The 17645-nt window shown below is 37.8% G+C and overlaps 1 protein-coding gene across 1 annotated transcript in view; it reads left to right on the top strand.

Annotated features, from left to right (window-relative positions):
* The window catches only part of DCHS2 (dachsous cadherin-related 2), a 176627-nt gene that overhangs the window by 147518 nt on the left and 11464 nt on the right, over positions 1-17645 (top strand). Inside the window, exons 14-16 of the mRNA XM_084883976.1 lie at positions 5326-5439; positions 10956-11167; positions 12602-12753. Coding sequence (XP_084740102.1) covers positions 5326-5439; positions 10956-11167; positions 12602-12753 — 478 coding nt within the window. The remainder of the gene's footprint in view (positions 1-5325; positions 5440-10955; positions 11168-12601; positions 12754-17645) is intronic.

Here is a 17645-nt window from a genome sequence, read left to right as displayed (position 1 = left end):
TGTTTAGATTTATTTTACTTTATATTTGCATGTAAATGCTCAGTTCTTCCAGCACCATTTGTTGAAAGGTCTATCTTTGCTTCATTGTACTACCTTTGCTCCTTTGTCAAAGATTAGTTAACTATTTATATGGGTCTGTTTCTGGGTTCTCTGTCTGCTCCATTGATCTATTTGTCTTTTCTTTTCCCAATACCACACTGTCTTGATTAACATAGCTTTAATGTTAATAATACAACTTTCAAACTTAAAGCATCTTGCTAAATGTCCTTCCCAACTTTCCTTCTTAAATGATTGAAATATGTTTAACATTTCGGTGGCTGGACTACATAACTCAAAATGCATCATTTAAAAGATAATAGATAATTCAAAATTATCGAAATGTTTGAAAAATCTGTTTCTCTCAAGTTAACCATCAATTTAAAAATACGCTTGCATTGCTTAGAAATACCAAAAATAAAACTCTGGAATTATTCACTCATGGACAATTCATAAAAAAATGTTTTCGTAATTATTTTACCTAAGTGTTTCTATGATTATGATTTTTATAGTCATCTAGCATTAATAGAAGAAAAAAGCCAAGAACATTAAATGTATCATACTTTTCAATGCAATGTTAGACATGAAGTGAAATTCATAAAAGCATGAAAATATAAAAAAAATAAATTCTATGTTTTACTTACCTCATAGAAACTGAAGATACCATGTTGGTTTTTATATTTTACCATTTCTATCTTGATGTGAAATGAGAACTAGTTGTAAGTTTCCTCTGGGTGCCTGAAGACAGACAGACTTTTATTTAAAATGTGCATAGTGCCCCGCTGGTGTGGCTCAATGGTTGAGTGTTGACTCACAAACCAGGAGGTCACGGTTTGATTCCCTGTCAGGACACATGCCAGCTTGCAGGCTCGATTCCCAGTGGGGGACATAGAGGAGCCAGCTGATCAGTGATTCTCTCCCTCATTGATGTTTCCGTCTCTCTCTCCCTTTTCTTTTCTGTAACTGAAATCAATAAAAACATTAAAAAAATTAACAATAAAATGTGCATAGTTGGTGGCAGGCTAAGGAGGTGGCAATGAGGGCATCTGTATAGTGTCAACAATAAAAATAATGTGTAGCCCTAGCTGGTTTGGCTCAGTGGATAGAGCATTGGCCTGCATACTGAAAGGTCTCAGGTTCGATTCCAGTCAAGGGCATATATATGCCTGGGTTGCGGGCTCAATCCCCGGTATGGGACGTGCAGGAGGCAGCCGATCAATGATTCTCATCATTAATGTTTCTATCACTCCCTCTCCCTTCCTCTCTGAAATCAAAAATTTTTTTAAAGTTTAAAAAAAAATTGCATAGTAAGCCAAGACCAAGAAGGATGCATGGCTCTTTAATTATTTCCTTTTTTTTTTTTTTTCCAGGCTCTCTCAGATGTAAATTTTGTCAGAGGGAGAAAGTATATAAATATTTGCAACTCTTTGCTGACTTAACATCTAGGTTGAGTGTATTTTGTTGAAAGAAATACTATTTCATTGATATTATGAGCATTTTATTTGCAATAAAGCCAGGATCAGTTCCCTTTATGGGAGAGGCCATGTGTGATTCTTATTTGCAATTCCGTACTCATCTTTGCTCTTTTACATGTAAGTGATCTCTGTGTTTTCGTTTGTAATTGGGCATATAATAAGCATCCTACCCGTGAAGAAAAGGCCGTCAGCAAGATTGTACATCTTGCCTGTTTTTCTTCTGACTGCCATTCTTAAGAATAGATGACAAGCTACTACTTGAAATAGAATTTCCTGTGTTTAAAAAAATAAATTGTATCAGGAAGCACAGAACTGTGAGTGAGCACTGAAGATAAAACATACCGCCCTACTGTGAAGGCATATTCCTACCAAACTGTAAGATATTCTTATATTTATAAAACAGTCCCCTGAAATGTATCAAAATAAGCATCAGATTATAATAAAATTTGAAAGAGTTCTCAACGTGTGTGGTAACTTGATTCCACCATGATTGATTAAAATCCTTTACTTTGTCACTAAATGATTTCATAACTGCCTTGAAAAGAACAACAATTTGGAAATCAGATTTTTAAACTTTGTCACAGTTTATGTTAAGCGTAATGTTTTTAAAGAGAATAATGGATCTAGTCTTAGTGTTGCTATGCTTTCTCCATTACAAATTCTATTTATACCTTTATCACTGAATTTTCAGTTTTGCAGGCAATATCACATACTATTTCTTTTAATATTTATAGCACTCATTGCATTTTTTTAATATTAAGTGTTGAAAAGGCTCCTGGGGAATTAAAACACACAAAGATATATTTAAAAAGTTCATGTCCATTCCAGCTTTTCTTCCTTTTCTTTTTAATGAAACACTTTAGTATCTATTGGGTCGGCAACTAAGTAATTGCGGATTTTTTAAAGAAAATCAAAGACAATTTTTTCATGGAACTAAATAACTTTATTCTGTAATGTATTGCCCATTTTGATCAATGACCTTTTGCCATCTTTCAGGCAGCATCATAATCCCACGTTCAAAAAACTTCAGGTTTTTATTAGCAAAAAACTGAATCAGGTACGATTTGACATCATCATCATTATTGAAATTTTTACCATTCAAGGAGTTTTGTAAAGATCGAAACAAAAAGTAATCAGATGGTGCAAGGTCAGGACTATATGGTGGATGTGGCAAAACATCCCAACCAAGCTCCATTAATTTTTGCCGAGTGACCAAAGATGTGTGTGGCCTTGCATTGTCATGATGGAATACAACACCTTTTCGATTTGTCAATTCGGGCCGCTTTTCTTCAACTGCATTGTTTAATTCCGTTAGTTGTTCAATGTAGACATCAGAATTGATCGTTCGGTTGGGTGGTAAGAGTTCAAAGTAGACAATTCCTTTGTAATCCCACCAAACTGATAACAAAACCTTCTTTTGATGAATATCAGCTTTTGATGTTGTTTGAGTTGGTTCACCTGGCCTGCTCCACGATCTTTTCCGCTTGATATTGTTGTAAACAACCCATTTTTCATCGCCAGTTATCAGTCGTTTTAAAAATGGATCATTTTCATTACGTTTCTTTAGCAAATCGCAGCTGCTAATGCGTTGCGTTAACTGTGATTCTTTCAGTTCGTGAGGAACCCATGTATCGAGTTTTTGAACATAGCCAAGTTGTTTTAAGTGATTTTCAATGCATGTATGTGATACATGAAGCTTCTCTGCAATCTCACGTGTTGTTCTGTGACAGTCTGAATTGATTATTGCTTTGATTAGGGCGTCATCAACTTCAACTGGACGACCAGAGCGTTTTTCATCTTTGAGTGAAAAATCACCAGAACGAAATTTGGCAAACCAATTTTGACACTGCCGTTCTTTTAAGGCTTCGTCACCATAAACAGCACATAACTTTTTATGAGCTTGCGATGCGTTTTCCCTTTGCGGAAATAAAAAAGCAAAATATGACGAAAATGTTCCTTTTGATTTTCCATTTTTCAACGAACGCCAAACGAAAACTACAAAACAGGTCAAAAAACTTTTTTTACTGATTAACAGCTGAATAGCCAACTATCAAATAACAAAATGTGTTTTACATTTTACTACGTCTGCAAACCTAAAAATTCAACTGAAGCCATATATGTGTGAAACCCGCAATTACTTAGCTGCCGACCCAATAGAATATACCCATTTGGCTTAGTTTAGAGGTCATTTTTACCATGACCTCCAGCATGAGGGGTTTCAAGCCTGTTCCCTGGGCCTGCAGAGTAAGATTGAATGAAGATGTCCAGCAGAGATCTTGAATAGGTGTTGTTTTTTAACTATTGCAATTTCCATTATCAGATGTGGTTTTACAGCACTGAGTGATTTAAAAATAATCGCTGTTGTTCAGAAGTGTTCGGTAGGCAGAGAAGCACTTTTCTAAACTCTCAGGCTAGACCATTTAATGACCACCTCCTTCCCTTAGTTCCTCTCTCTTTCTTCTCTAATAACTTCTTTCCCCCCATATTTACTAAGCATTTACTGTGTACAAAGACATGAACTTCTATAATATATCTTTGTGTGTTTTAATTCTTTATTGTTTAAAGTTACATATACCATTACATATGTCTCCTTTTCCCCCCGTTGACCTCTCCCTGGCCATCACCAGGCCCCAGGTCCTCACCCCCCTAGTGTCTGTGTCCATGGGTTATGCTTATATGCTGCACACAAATCCTTCGGTTGATCTCTTACCTCTCCCCCACCTTCCCTCTGAGGTTTGATGGTCTGTTCCATGCTTCTCTGTCTCTGGATCTACTTTTGTTCATCAATTTATGTTGTTCATTATATTCCACAAATGATTGAGATCATCTGCTATTTATTTTTCTCTGACTGGCTTATTTCGCTTAGCATAATGTCCATCCATGCTGTTGCGAATGGTAAGAGTTCTTTCATTTTTACAACAGGGTAGTATATTTTAGATGTACCACAGTTTTTTAATCCACTCATCTGCTGGTGGGCACTTAGGCTGTTTCCAAATCTTAGCTATTATAAATCGTGACGCTATGAACATAGGGGTGCAAATGTCCTTTCTGATTGGTGTTTCTGATTTCTTGGGGTATTGTTTCCTACAAGTGGTATTATTACTATGTCAATTGGAAGTTCCATTTTTAATTTTTTGAGGCAACGCCAAACTGTTTTTCACAGTGGTTGCACCAGTCTGCATTCCCACCAGCGGTGCATAAGGGTTCCTTTTTCTCCACATCCTCGCCAGCACTTGTCCTTTGTTGATTTGTTGATAATAACTATTCTGACAGGTGTAAGATGGTACCTCATTGTCATTTTGACTTGCATCTCTCAGTTGATTAGAGCCCTTTTCCAGCCCAGGGTTTTGTAATTTCTGTTCTTCTCCTGGAATCCTTTTCTTCCAGCTCTTTCTATGGCTTCTCATGCTTCAAGGGTCAACTACAGGGTCACACCTCTGAGGCCTCTCCAAAAGAGTATCTGCCTCCCCCTCAGCAGAAGTGTTTTCTACCATATAATCTTGTTTATTTATTTCCAAGGAACTTAGCACATATGAAATATACCTTGATTGTACATTTGTTTTCTGGCTTGTTATCTGTGTCCTCATCAGTTAATAACCACCATAAGGATAGAGATCTTTTCTATTTTGCTTGTCACTAGCTCCCCAGCAACTAGCATCACATTGGCTTATTGAAGACACTCAATAAGTAATCATTGAATGAATGAACACATGAAAACATGGGAGGCAAATAATAAGTACCCAGTGTTTGTTCTGGTTTTTCCCTGAAATTTTCTTTTCCTAATATTCTTTTTTTTTTAAACTCAATTTTATAGGTACTTCTAGCGTGACTGTAAAAGCCTTTGCTTCTGAGTCAATCCAAGATAGCATTAAATACTCAATTTTTAGTGGAAATGAAGATGGAATTTTTTCCCTGTGCTCCAATTCAGGTAGGTCTTCTCTCCCCAATAACAACTTTATTTCCTGCATCATGTAATGTTATTAGTAATAAATACTTCTCCAAAGGAAACAAAATTGGAAAGGTAGAAATTGTTATAGGTAAATAATTTAAAAGGTAAATAAGGATTTTTTATGGTAGCAGATCAGAAATTGTGGGAAATCAAGAACTATTTACTTGTTCACATGATCTTGCTAAGAATTCTTTACATTTCCAAATTAGATGGCTCCTATCCTATTCTTTGAATTTTTTTTAGATAAATTGGTTTCTATTCATAATTAACTTATCTATGTGGGAGAATTGGAGATATAGTAGAAAGATCATTGATATTTACATTGAATTGAAAATAAGCACACATGTCTAGCCTTAGGGAATTATCATCAGATTCTTCTAATTTGCCACTGAATGTCAATGATGCAATAAGAAAGGACAGCTGGAAAGGTTTCTATATCGTGGTAAAGAAATTACTTCCAAATATAGCATGCATTAAATTTAGCTTTAACAAGACCATTATTGTGTTTTAAACGAATACCAATTGATTATTTAAAACATACTTTTTTGACTAACAACTATGTAGTAGATATGTATCTACAACTTCGTTGTCAACCCTCAAGAAATATGTTTTAAATAATTTCTATATTACCATACAACTGCCTTATTTAATTTGTAATACATGCACATGGGAAGAATTGAGAAAGGGTAATTTCTTAAGTAAATGCTTTCTTGTCCAGGGTAGTGGTATGACTTTTTGATCCACACAGCCTTTAGTCAGGATCTTTCTGAGGTAGTCTGCTAAGAATCTTCATCTCTTCACCCCATCGTTTGGTTAAAGGGTAGTACGGGTAAAGAGCCATTGGAAGCATTATCAATGAAGTATTGGCAGACACTTTTTCCCTCTCCCTTCCAGTCAACACGAAGTCAAGAAAAGCAAGTTTCTGTGCATCCACTTTATATATATATATATATATATATATATATATATATATATATATATATATAACATTGATCACTCATTTGGACCTTTGGGTTTATAGCTTCCTTCTGATTTTTCTATTAGACTTTTCACCTTTTGTGAGTTCAGGCTTTTTCCCTTGTTTTTCTATAGCCTGTGCAGCTATTAGAGATTAATCTCAAAGAAGGAAGTTGTGTTAGAAATTTTTTTTAACATAAATGGGATTTTAGTGCTTGCTTACCTTCCTGGTAAGCACTTTATTTATTTACTTATGGTCTGCATTTTATTTATTATTGAATTTATGGGGGTGAATTGCTTAATAAAATTATGTAGATTTCAGGTATACAGTTCTATAAATACATCATCTGTATGTATTGCATTTTTGCCACCCCAAGTCAGGTCTCCTTCTATCACCTCCCTCCCCTCTGTCCACTACCAGACTGTTGTCTGTGTCTATGAGTTTGTGGTCTGTTGTTTTGTGCTCTGAAGATTTCCTACTGCTGTATCAACTCAGTAATGCATTTCAATGCACACACACACACACACAATTTATCAAACATTTTCGTTTTTTTTTTTTATTATGAAGATCATTTCAATATATATTTTTATCATATTGCTGCCAGGAAACATTTTTTAAAATCATTAAGTGTGATATTAAATTTATCTTTTATGCCACTTTTGTCACATAATCATTAAACTTTGTGGTCACTTTGATGAATGGTAAAAATGGGAGAAAACCATTTTATTAGTTATTGGCGAAATCAGTTATGATTAGATGGTTCTCTGGTGGGCACTGAATTTTCTGTCCATCCTTGCCAGAGTTTGCTCTGTGTCCATAGTCACAAACCAAAGGTTTACTTTTATATCCAAACTTCTTGTCACTTCAGCTTAAAAACATCTACTACTCACTGTCCAAACCAGCAGGAATTTGGGAGCTGACTAACATTGTGTATGTCAATAACAGATGGTAGTATTCATTTCATTACTTGGTAGATTGACATAAAACAAAAATGATCAAACTTTCAATGTTTCAAGGGTATAGCTTTAATGGGAGAGAGTTTAAAAGCTAGGGGATAGCATAAATATTTATCACACTCTGGTTGTATATACAATATGCATGTGCACCATTTATAATTGACCGAAGTGACCTGAGTGTGCTATCAAACACTTAGCATTTAAAGACTCATAATCTCATTTTTATGTGTATTTTATAACTTGGACTAAAGCTATATATGTACATATATCAGAAGGAAAATATCCCTGCAGTTTCATTCTCAAGTTATTGTGTAACTGGCACTCAGACATATGAGAATGAACATGAACTTGGTGTTATGAGGCCCTTCCTCTAAGGAAAACATGGACTCCTGCCCATCTTATTACTAGTAGACAGAACCCAGGAGTACTTTCATCTCACCAGTGACAGAAACCCTTGCTGTCTCTGAGAAAAATATGCATGTATCATCCAAGGCAAAATGTGGATCTGGTAGGTGCGCCAGCCGTGAATTATCTCACAGACTGGTTATTGTCTTTTCCACTTGCATAACTTCCACAGCATATGCCAATTATTATGCCAAAAAAAAAAAAAAATCGAGCAAGGAAAGCATTAGAGCTGCAGAACCATTCCAAGTTCAAAATTCCAATTATCAAAGCCCAAACACAAGCCTTTTATTAAAAACCCCACTTTGATCTGCACTGTAATTGGCACACTTTCTACTCAGTGACACTGGCAATTTAGTGTTGCATTTCCATCGTGTTTCTCCTTTACCAGTGGTAACAGCACATGATAGCAAGCTGAGTGCCCTGCTCGGTGGAGACAGAGCTCCAGATGAGACCTTTGCACCCACCTCAGACTGGGGCTCCTCCGCCATTTGGGGGTGGGGGCTCCTCCTTTCTTTCATGAAGTTTTCTAAAGACCAGCTTCCTTCAATCCCTGCTCATCAAAATGCACCTTAATGAGTCTCCAGCTGCCATAGTTAAAGCTGCTCTAAATTTTGTCAGAGGTATTGGTAACATCAGACTGTGGTTTATAAAAGTAATTTGCCTTTCGATCTAAATTGGTAATTAAATCTGATGATAATAAATGAAAGTGATTTTATGAAATTTCAAATTTGGTAATATAATGAGTTCTTCATATACAATATAAATGTTTAATTTCTCTTAATAACAGAATAGAAACTATAAAATCCCCTCCAAAATACTCAATAGCAAAGTTACCATATTTCTTGGGTTTCGATGGTTACCTAGGAAACGGGTTTAGAGAGAGCAGTAAGAACTGTGGCTTCCAGAAGCAGGCTGTTTCACTAGAGATAGAATTTTTCTAACAGTCTGAGGCTACTTAATTTTCTTTCTGAATTCAGACCTTGTAAAGATATTAAATCTATATCTAGTGATGAAGGGGAAGAGAGATGTAGGTACAACACTGGGATCTATACCATCTGACTACACAGAAACATTCTAAGTATGCACTGTGTGACTTCTCACAGCTACCCTGTGAAGTCATTGCTCGTATCCCCATTTTACAGAAGGGGAGACTCGGCTCTGGAGAACCTGAGTAACTGACTCCAGGCCATAGAATTAGTGGTGGTGGAACCAGGTAATTTTCCTAAGTTAAGCATCCAGGTCCAGGATCTAGGCTTGGTTTCAGGTTCCCTGAACTCCAAATCAATGCTCATTCAGCAAATCCCCACTCAATGGAATCTCTGACAGTGAGAACCAAGTAAATCATCATAATAAAAATAATAACATTAAATTCAGTAAGCAATTCAGCTGAAGGGGGAGGAAAAGATAGAGTAGAAACCAAAGAAAGAAATTATATCAGGGGAGGAATTTTCCTAATTTGAGGGAGGAACTTGAACATGGCATAATCCCCCAGAGCTACTTTCCCTAACCTGGTTATACTTTTCATACAAGGGTGTGACAAATGTTACTGGTGTTTTCCGCAAGCCAGACTTCAAGCTGGGTATTGGGGATATGATGATGTAAGAGGCAGGTAGCCTTCCTCACCTTGCAGAGCCCTAAATCCTGAGGAGTAACTAGACTGAAGCAGTGAACGAAGTACAGCATGTGTTTGTGAGGGTCCATTGGGGGCTGTCAGTGATGGTACAGGGATGGGTGGTCTGGAAAGATCTCTGAGGAAGTACAGGACTGGGGACCGTTTGAGGCAAATGGAAAAGCATACATGGCAACTCTGAAATGAGCATTTGAGGAACAGAATACTTATGGGTTTTATGACCAGAGCAGAGACAAATGGAGAAGGGCATGATGAGATTTCTGAGGTGGGAGAGGTCCTTTGGAGGTTAAAAATGCTGAAATTTTACCATGTAAAATCACCATGGGCAGTCATTGAATAATTTTACACAGGACAATGACAATGTCTTTTTTTATTATTTAACTAGAGGCCCAATGCATGAAGATTTGTGAAAAAATAGGCCTTCTTTCCCCTGACTGCAGGCACCGGCTTCCCTCTGGCACCTGAGACCCGGGCCTTTGTTCTGGCTGCTGCCTTCTGCCTTCACTCCAGCCCTGCTGCTCTCCTGTAGCTTCCTCCACTCCTACCATCCCTGCCCCTCATAGCAGGTGTCCCATCCTACCCTGGCTGCTCCTCATGTGCTGCCCAGAGTCCTGGGGTGGTCAGGGCAGGGCAAAATGTCTGCATCCTGGCCCAGCCATCACCATCTTTGTTGCATCAATTGGCTCCTTATTGGGTGTGGGTGTCACTGTCTTTGTTGCAGAGTGATGGAAAATTTGCATATTCTGTCTTTATTAGATAGGACTAGAGGCCTGGTACACAAAAATCGTGCACTGTGGGGAGGTGTCCCTCAGCCCAGCCTGCACCCTCTCACAGTCTGGGATGAATGCCTGGGGGGAATCAGGCCTAAGCCTGCAGGCAGACATCCCTCTTCCAGTCTGGGACCCCTTGCTCCTTACTGCCCACCTGCAGTGGAGGTGGGAGAGGCTCCTGCCACCACTGCTGCCACCACTGCTGTGCTCACCACTTCTGGTTGAGCGGCACTCCCCCTGTGAGAGCACACTGACCACCACGGGGAAGCTCCTGCATTGAACATCTGCCCCTGGTGGTCAGTGGGCATAATAGTGACTGGTCATTCTGCAATTTGGTTGATTTGCATAGTAGGGTTTTATTATATAGGATTCTGTTAAGTGCTTAATTCAGAGGACAAAATGGGAAATGCCAGTGGATGGAGGAGGTAGATACAAGAAATATCTGGAAGGTAGATTTCCCAGGCATGGTGATGGACCAATTATGGAGAGAAAAGAGGATTTAAGAGATAGCTTCAAGAGTTCAGATATTTTACAGGTTATTTCCCTCCTACATGTTTGAAACTTGCAAACATCTGCATATTCTCAACCTTTTTCACAATGACACCCTCCTCCCCTCCCCCCCAGTCAATGGAGGAGGGAGGCCAGCCAACATGGGGCTTCAAAAAGGGCCAGATGAGCATTTGAGCACATAAGGCAAAGATGATTTGGAACTTTTAAAATAATAAACTACAACATCAACTTTTTTTATTTTGTTTTCTCCCTGGGAATAAAAATAGGAGACCTCACTGTGAAAGAACCCAAGTATCTTGATTTTGAAGTCAGAAATGAAGTACAACTCATCGTTTTAGCTGAATGCAGTGGGCATAGAGCCTACAGCAAAGTAGTCGTCTTGATACAAGATGTGAATGATAATTTCCCACGCTTTGGGCAAAGTATTTACCAAGTATCAGTGCCTGAAGGCCAGTTTCACAATGCTCCTATCATACAGGTAACAGAAAGATGTTTGTGCATGTGTGTGTGTATTATCATGAATCAATGTACATCAAAAATAGGCCTTTTTCCAGCACATAAGTTAAAATTTAAATGTTTTCAAGGCACATCCAATGTTTGGTGGATGAATTTGGAGTTTCTGAGTTCACTCTTCTTCCTCTGTTTATTTAGTGTTCAATCTGTGCCCAGCTGCGCACTCTGCTAACATTAGCAGAGACTCTATAGGGGCACAGAAATTAAACTCACAAATGCATACAATTTAGTGGGGAAATCAGAACTGTAAGTATGTGATTTAAATGCATATAATTAATGTTATAATGAAGTGTGCATTTAATGTCATGAGAGAAAAGAGAAGACACAGCCTGGTCAGCATAGCTCAGTGGTTGAGCATTGACTTATGAATCATGAGGTCACTGTTCGATTTCCGATCAGGGCCTTTTCATTGTACGGCATTGGAGACATGATAGACTTTCTTCTGCCCAAATACAGAGGAGTTGCTCTTCCTGGTGATTCTGAATGGAAGTGTATATTGCTGTCTTGCTGTACCAAATAGCTGGCTGTGTGCCTTTCTGAACATGTCCTGGGCACCCAAACTTGTGCCACTCAGGGACCCCCGAGAACTCCAGCAGCAGTGTGTGAAGGCTGATAGTTTGAGAAGTAGAAGCAAAAACCCACCAGGACATCAGTACAATCAACCAGGAGTGAGAAGACGATGGGCATAGAGAGTAAAAATAAGTTTAAACATTTTTAAATTCATCTGCCATCTTTTTCATAAACAAGACTTTGAATTCACTAATGGTTTTGGGGTCAAAATGTAGTGCAGACTAAACAATATCTTTCCTGGAGGCTGATGCAAAACTTTCGTCCTCAGCACTACTTTGATAATTTGTCACCTAAATGATCAGGGGGGATTTTGTTAGCACTAAACCTAGGCTTTGTTTCATCTATTTAAAGATTCTTTAAAACAGAGACTCTCAATGTAATATAAAAAATCCACATATGGATTCCTTTTCAGGCAACACTTTAAGCAAGAAATAAAAAAGCAAATGACAGATTACCACTCACTGTGTATAGGTTTCCTCTATCATTCCTTTTCTGGGGCCAGCATGAATCCACACACAGAGCTAGAAGCTTTCTATTCATGCAAATTAGATATTTTTCAACTATATTTTCCTCTTGCCTAAAACTGTAGCTTTAAACATATGAGACTCTACTGAAAGTTACCTGGAAATCCTTTGCCTGAGAACACAGACTTGCTTCCTAACCCATTATTCACTTTATTGTAAAGTGAAATGTAAGCTTCAGCAGTTTGTTAGTGTTGCTTTGATGGTTGTTTTTTAAATGTATTTGACAGTCTGTAATCCTGTCATAATGCATTTCTCTGGAAAACAGACCTAACCGCTTTTTTAATGCAAGAGTTACTTCCTTACAGGTTTTTGCTGCTGACCTGGACAGCGGGTCACGTGGCCTCATTGAGTATTCCCTTCTTGCGGGCACACAAGCACAGGTGTTCCAGATTGACGCGCAGAGCGGCGTGATAATAGCAAATGGGATTCTGGATTACGAGTTCACCAGCTCTTACAGGTTTGTCCCAGATTCTGGTCCATTTGATCAGCTATCTGCTTCCTTTCTGACAGCACTGTTGTTGCTTTGAGCTTGATTGTCTATTTATTGTACAAGTTTAGTTATATAATGTGTTTTCCCTTTGATCCAACTTATGATTATGGGGCAAGTCTTAGAAAGTATTTACAACTTTGGAAAGGTGATTCAATTAGAATTTTAAGGTTTTTTTCATTTTAAGATTTCATGAATTTATGATGCTGCTAAGTACTAAATCAAACACTTTTTAAAAATCAATATTTGTCAAAAATCTAATGAGCCATGGAGCACTCTGCTAATGTTTGTTCTTACTATTTTTTTTTAGAACAGTGAAGACTGAATGACATAGCTCTTTTTAATTCTTTATTCTTTTTATGTGTGAATTATAATCCTGTCATCAGGACCCTTGAACTGTGTTTTAATAGACATGATCTTATTGAAAGCACCCATGGAACATTAAATATTTTTTTGCCTAGAGTCCAAAATATGCCAGACTCACACAGAATTCTACAAAAGAGAGAATCATAGTGTTACAAGTCTCCTAGGTATTTAAAATGTCAGTGCTATGATAATCTAGCCAAACATACAGGGATATTTACGACACCTCAGTCTGGAAAAGAAAAAGACTAGGGAACCTAAAATGGCTGTAAATGGGGACTGCTTTTAGAATGCAGCCAAGTCATTCAAACAGAATGAAAGTGATTTAAAAAAAGAAAGTGGTAGCCCTGACCTGTGTGGCTTAGTTGTTTGGGCATCTAAGACTGTTACTCAGTGGAGCCTAATTAGCCACTAAGTCTAACTCCTTCCAGTTTTTCCTATGTATGTCATAGTCTCAATGTTCCCAATATTTAAATTGGTCCCAATATTTAAAAGTGCCCCTCCCCAGTTCTCCATAAAGTATTTAACTCAAGGCTGGAAGAACTGAGAGAAGTTGAATTCTACCCATACAGCCACACACACACACACACACACACACACACACACACACACACAGTCACCAGTAGCACTAAGGGAAGGAAATAGTTTACAGCTTCTGCCTATCTAGGTTCGGGGCTCCCCTTCTCCCTTGCAGCTTTTTTTTCCTCTTTAGTGCTCTTTCTGACATTTAAGGCAGTAGGAAATATAGGTTGATTTCCCCCTCGCCTACCTATATGTCCAGTGAGTGCCTCGGGAAAAGTGTCATTTAGCTTTTAACTTCACTTTTGAAATATTATTGTTTTGTCTGATGAGGAAAATATTCTCAATTCCAGTCCTCTGTTTTACAATATAAAACAAGGGGTAAAGGATAGTGTCAGTTATGCTTCTATTCAATATAAATGCATTAAATAAAAATTAAATACTCTTTTGCCCTCATAGTAAGCCTCATATAAGAAAACTCAGTAGAAAAACGACAAATTGTAAAACAGACTGTAAGCTCTGTCTGATCTATATTTCCTTGTTTTAAAAACTGTTTACTGAGCTTGAGATATAAAGCCATATGAAACAGTTCTTGTTTCCAAGGAGCTCAATAAAACCGAGTGCCCTTATAATCCATGTCAGGAAGCATAGTAACAATCACAGTAATTTATGATGCACCTGCATTACATGTTGAATTCTCATCATAAACTAAATTTACAGAATAAGGAAGCTGAAGTTCACAGAAGTAAGGTTTGCCAAGACTGTGTAGCCAGTAAATGATAGAATGAGATTCTTATCCACTCAAATGGCCATAGTAGGGTTTCCTCTTGTATTATGTGAATGAATCTTAAATGTACACACCTGCCCCAGCCATTGTGGCTCAGTTGAGTGAGCGTTGTCCCATGTACCAAAAGATGGTCAGTGGATTCCTGGTCCAGGCAAATGCCCAGGTTGTGGGTTCCATCCCCAGCAGGAGGTGAGCAGGAGGCAGATTATTCATTGTTTCTCACATCCATGTTTCTCTCTCTCCCTCTCCCTTCCTTTCTCTCTTTCTAAAAAAATTAAAAGTCCTTTTTAAAAGTACATATCTGTACATTTATAAAACACAAAACAGAATAAAACTATTTTAGGAACATAAAATAATAATAAAATAAGTTCCAGCTTGCAGTTGTGAAATAACACATCTAGGAATGAGTATACAAAAATGCGCTTTGAATCATTTGAAAGCATTTCCATTGCTTGACTTATAACTGATGAGGAGAGACTCATCCCTTTTTAAGTTGCTATTTGGATATTCCTGGGAGCCTTGTAATGCTTTAGGGCCAAAGCTTTTATTATCAAATCAATACACTTTTAAAAAATCCAGTAGTAGCATGGAGTATATCAACAGACTAAGAAGAAAGTCAGCCACCATTGCCTCACCCATCCCAGCACTAAAGCTCCCCCCCTCCCCCCCAGAGACTGACATTTTAAACTGGTTTTCTCTATTATTTTAAACACCAAGATGTCTTAACTTACCATTTTAAACATTATCTATCAACTGCCTGTCATAACAGATGTGTATTTAATATTTTTACTTTCTCTTATCCAATTCTGTCTTTGTATTCATTCACTGGTTTTCATTTACTTAGTAATCAGTGTTTACATTATAAGATTCTTTAAGTGTTCATTTCAGAGCCATGTCATACGTATGTTTCCTTTCTTATGTTTCCCCTCCCCCTGCTTCAAAGTTAATGAATTATCTTTCTTGTTTTGCTCACTCAATTCCCTACATCTATGTATTCCTTGTCAGCACTCCAACAGATCTTCATGCCTACCCATCTTCCCCCCTCAAATGCCTCCCATATAGAATATTCTATCAAGTCCTCTTTGTTGCTTCCAGCCCTGTTCCTGCTGCTTTCTGCCCTCCTGGTCTAGCATTAATAATCAGCAGTAGCTTTCTGAGTCTTCAGCAAAGCGGGGTATTTCACGGCTTTGCTTTATTGCTCTCTTAAATTAAGCTCATGTTCCAGAACCCATGCCTTTCTCTCTCTTTTTTTTTTTTTTTTTTTTTTTTTTCTTCCAGTAGCTTTGGCCAGGGAAGTAAATTCTGTGAGTTCTTGAGTATCTAAAAGTGCTTGTATTCTACTCTCAGGTGTGATTTATACAATGTATAGTATAGAAGTTGATATTTTTAATTTATTTTTTAGAATTTTGAAGGTATTCTCTTATCTTTTAAAACCCAGTGTTGCTGTCGAGAAGTCTGTTGCCATCCTAATGATGTGTTTTGTACATGATTTGTTTTTCCTTCTCTGTGGGAGTTCTCGGGTTATTTTCTTTATTTCTAATGTTTAGAAATGTTGTGATTATATACTGTAATGTGGGTCTTTCCTTGTGCTGAGTACTTGGTCTGCTCTTTAGATAAGGAGAAATCTTTCTATTTTTCTATCTTATTTCATTAATAATTACCTCTTCTCTTTTTCTCTGTTTTGTTTTGTGTGCTTACTTTGCCCTGTTCCTTTGTCCCAGACCTTATTCAGTCAATAGTTGGACTGCTGGATTGATCCTTTGTCAATACTATTTTATTTCCTACTTTCTATTTTTTTTTGTATGTGGGTTTATTTTTGTTATTTTTTTTTTCAGAGAGAATACCTTAATTTTAACCTTCTAAACTTTCTTTTTGCTCTAGTTAGAAAACATTTTTGGATATTGTTTATATTTTTCCCCTCAAGAGTTTTTTTCTTGACTTTGAACTTTCTGTAGCATCTCATTCTTAATGTATGCATGCATTACCTTCTTATGTCTCTCAAAGGACATGAATTAGAATTGTTTTTGCATTTTCTTTTGTTCTTTCTGGATCTCTGTTTCCTTTGGGCTCATTTCTTCTCTTTGTCTATTTCATACTTGTGTTTTCATGTTGGAGACTTTCTTTAAGTAACTGATGATCCTTGCTCTGAGTGAAACAATAGCAAAGTCGATTGAACCTCTGAGTGGGCTGGAGGGGTTACTGACCAACACACTTTACTTTCAGATGAAGCAGAGAGGAAGTAGACTATTTTGCAGGATGACATACAAATGATAATACATGTAGATGGTTCTTTTTTCTTTGGGATGGGCCAGTCTCATTGATAGTCTCTTGGTAATACTCATTAGGGTAGCAGCCCTAAAACATGGAGCCAATTGGACTGGCTACAACCAATATTCCACAAAGACTGCCAAGGAGCTATCATAAAAAAATTGAGGTCTCTAACAAGTTGTGTGTAGAATCTCAATGGATCTGACTTTATAATTTTTCATTTTTTTTAAGCCACTGAGAAACCTTTTAGTTGTCCTTTTATTTTGAAACCGAATCATATATTTTTCTCTATATCAAAGAATCCCATTTTTTTTTTTAACCTGACATCAGGTTAAATGTTGTAATGTTGTGAAGGGCGGTTATGGTTTTGGTAGAAGGAGACATAACTTTGATGTGTTGGCTGAGACTTTAGTATGACATTGGGGAAGGGCAGGTAGCAGGGCCAGAGAACATTATGAGTTGATTATTTTTAGTAAAGCATTTCCATATGTATCTGACTTATGTTCATACTAACAAAACAGACCTTCCACATGGAATTATTCCTAGGCTCCAGAAGTGTGAAACTCAAGTCATTATATACTGACTAGAGGCCCAGTGCATGGATTCCTGAACATTGAAAAGAAATTAATTAGAAGGTGGCCAGTGGAGCAGGACTGGGTGAGATAGGCAACATGCCCTGGAGCCAACCTCCATGGTCCCTCTCTGGCCGGCTGCACCTGGGGCAGCACTGGGGCTTAAAGGGTATCTGGAGTGAGTGGGGTCCCTCCTGCAGATGGGTCCCTCCAGCAGGTAGGGTCCCTCTGCCTGGCCTGTGGCGATCAGCCAAAACCCATAGTCCAATATATCCTAAGGGGTCCTGGCGTGTGAGAGGGCTCTCTGCAAAGTTGCTGTCGCTCAGCAAGGCTCCTGTGGTGAGCATCTGCCC

Source organism: Pipistrellus hanaki (assembly GCF_964339955.1).
Source record: "Pipistrellus hanaki genome assembly, chromosome: 5".
NCBI classification, from domain to species: Eukaryota; Metazoa; Chordata; class Mammalia; order Chiroptera; family Vespertilionidae; genus Pipistrellus; species Pipistrellus hanaki.
Note: the sequence above shows the minus strand (reverse complement) of the source record. Positions and strands in the feature narration are given on the sequence as shown.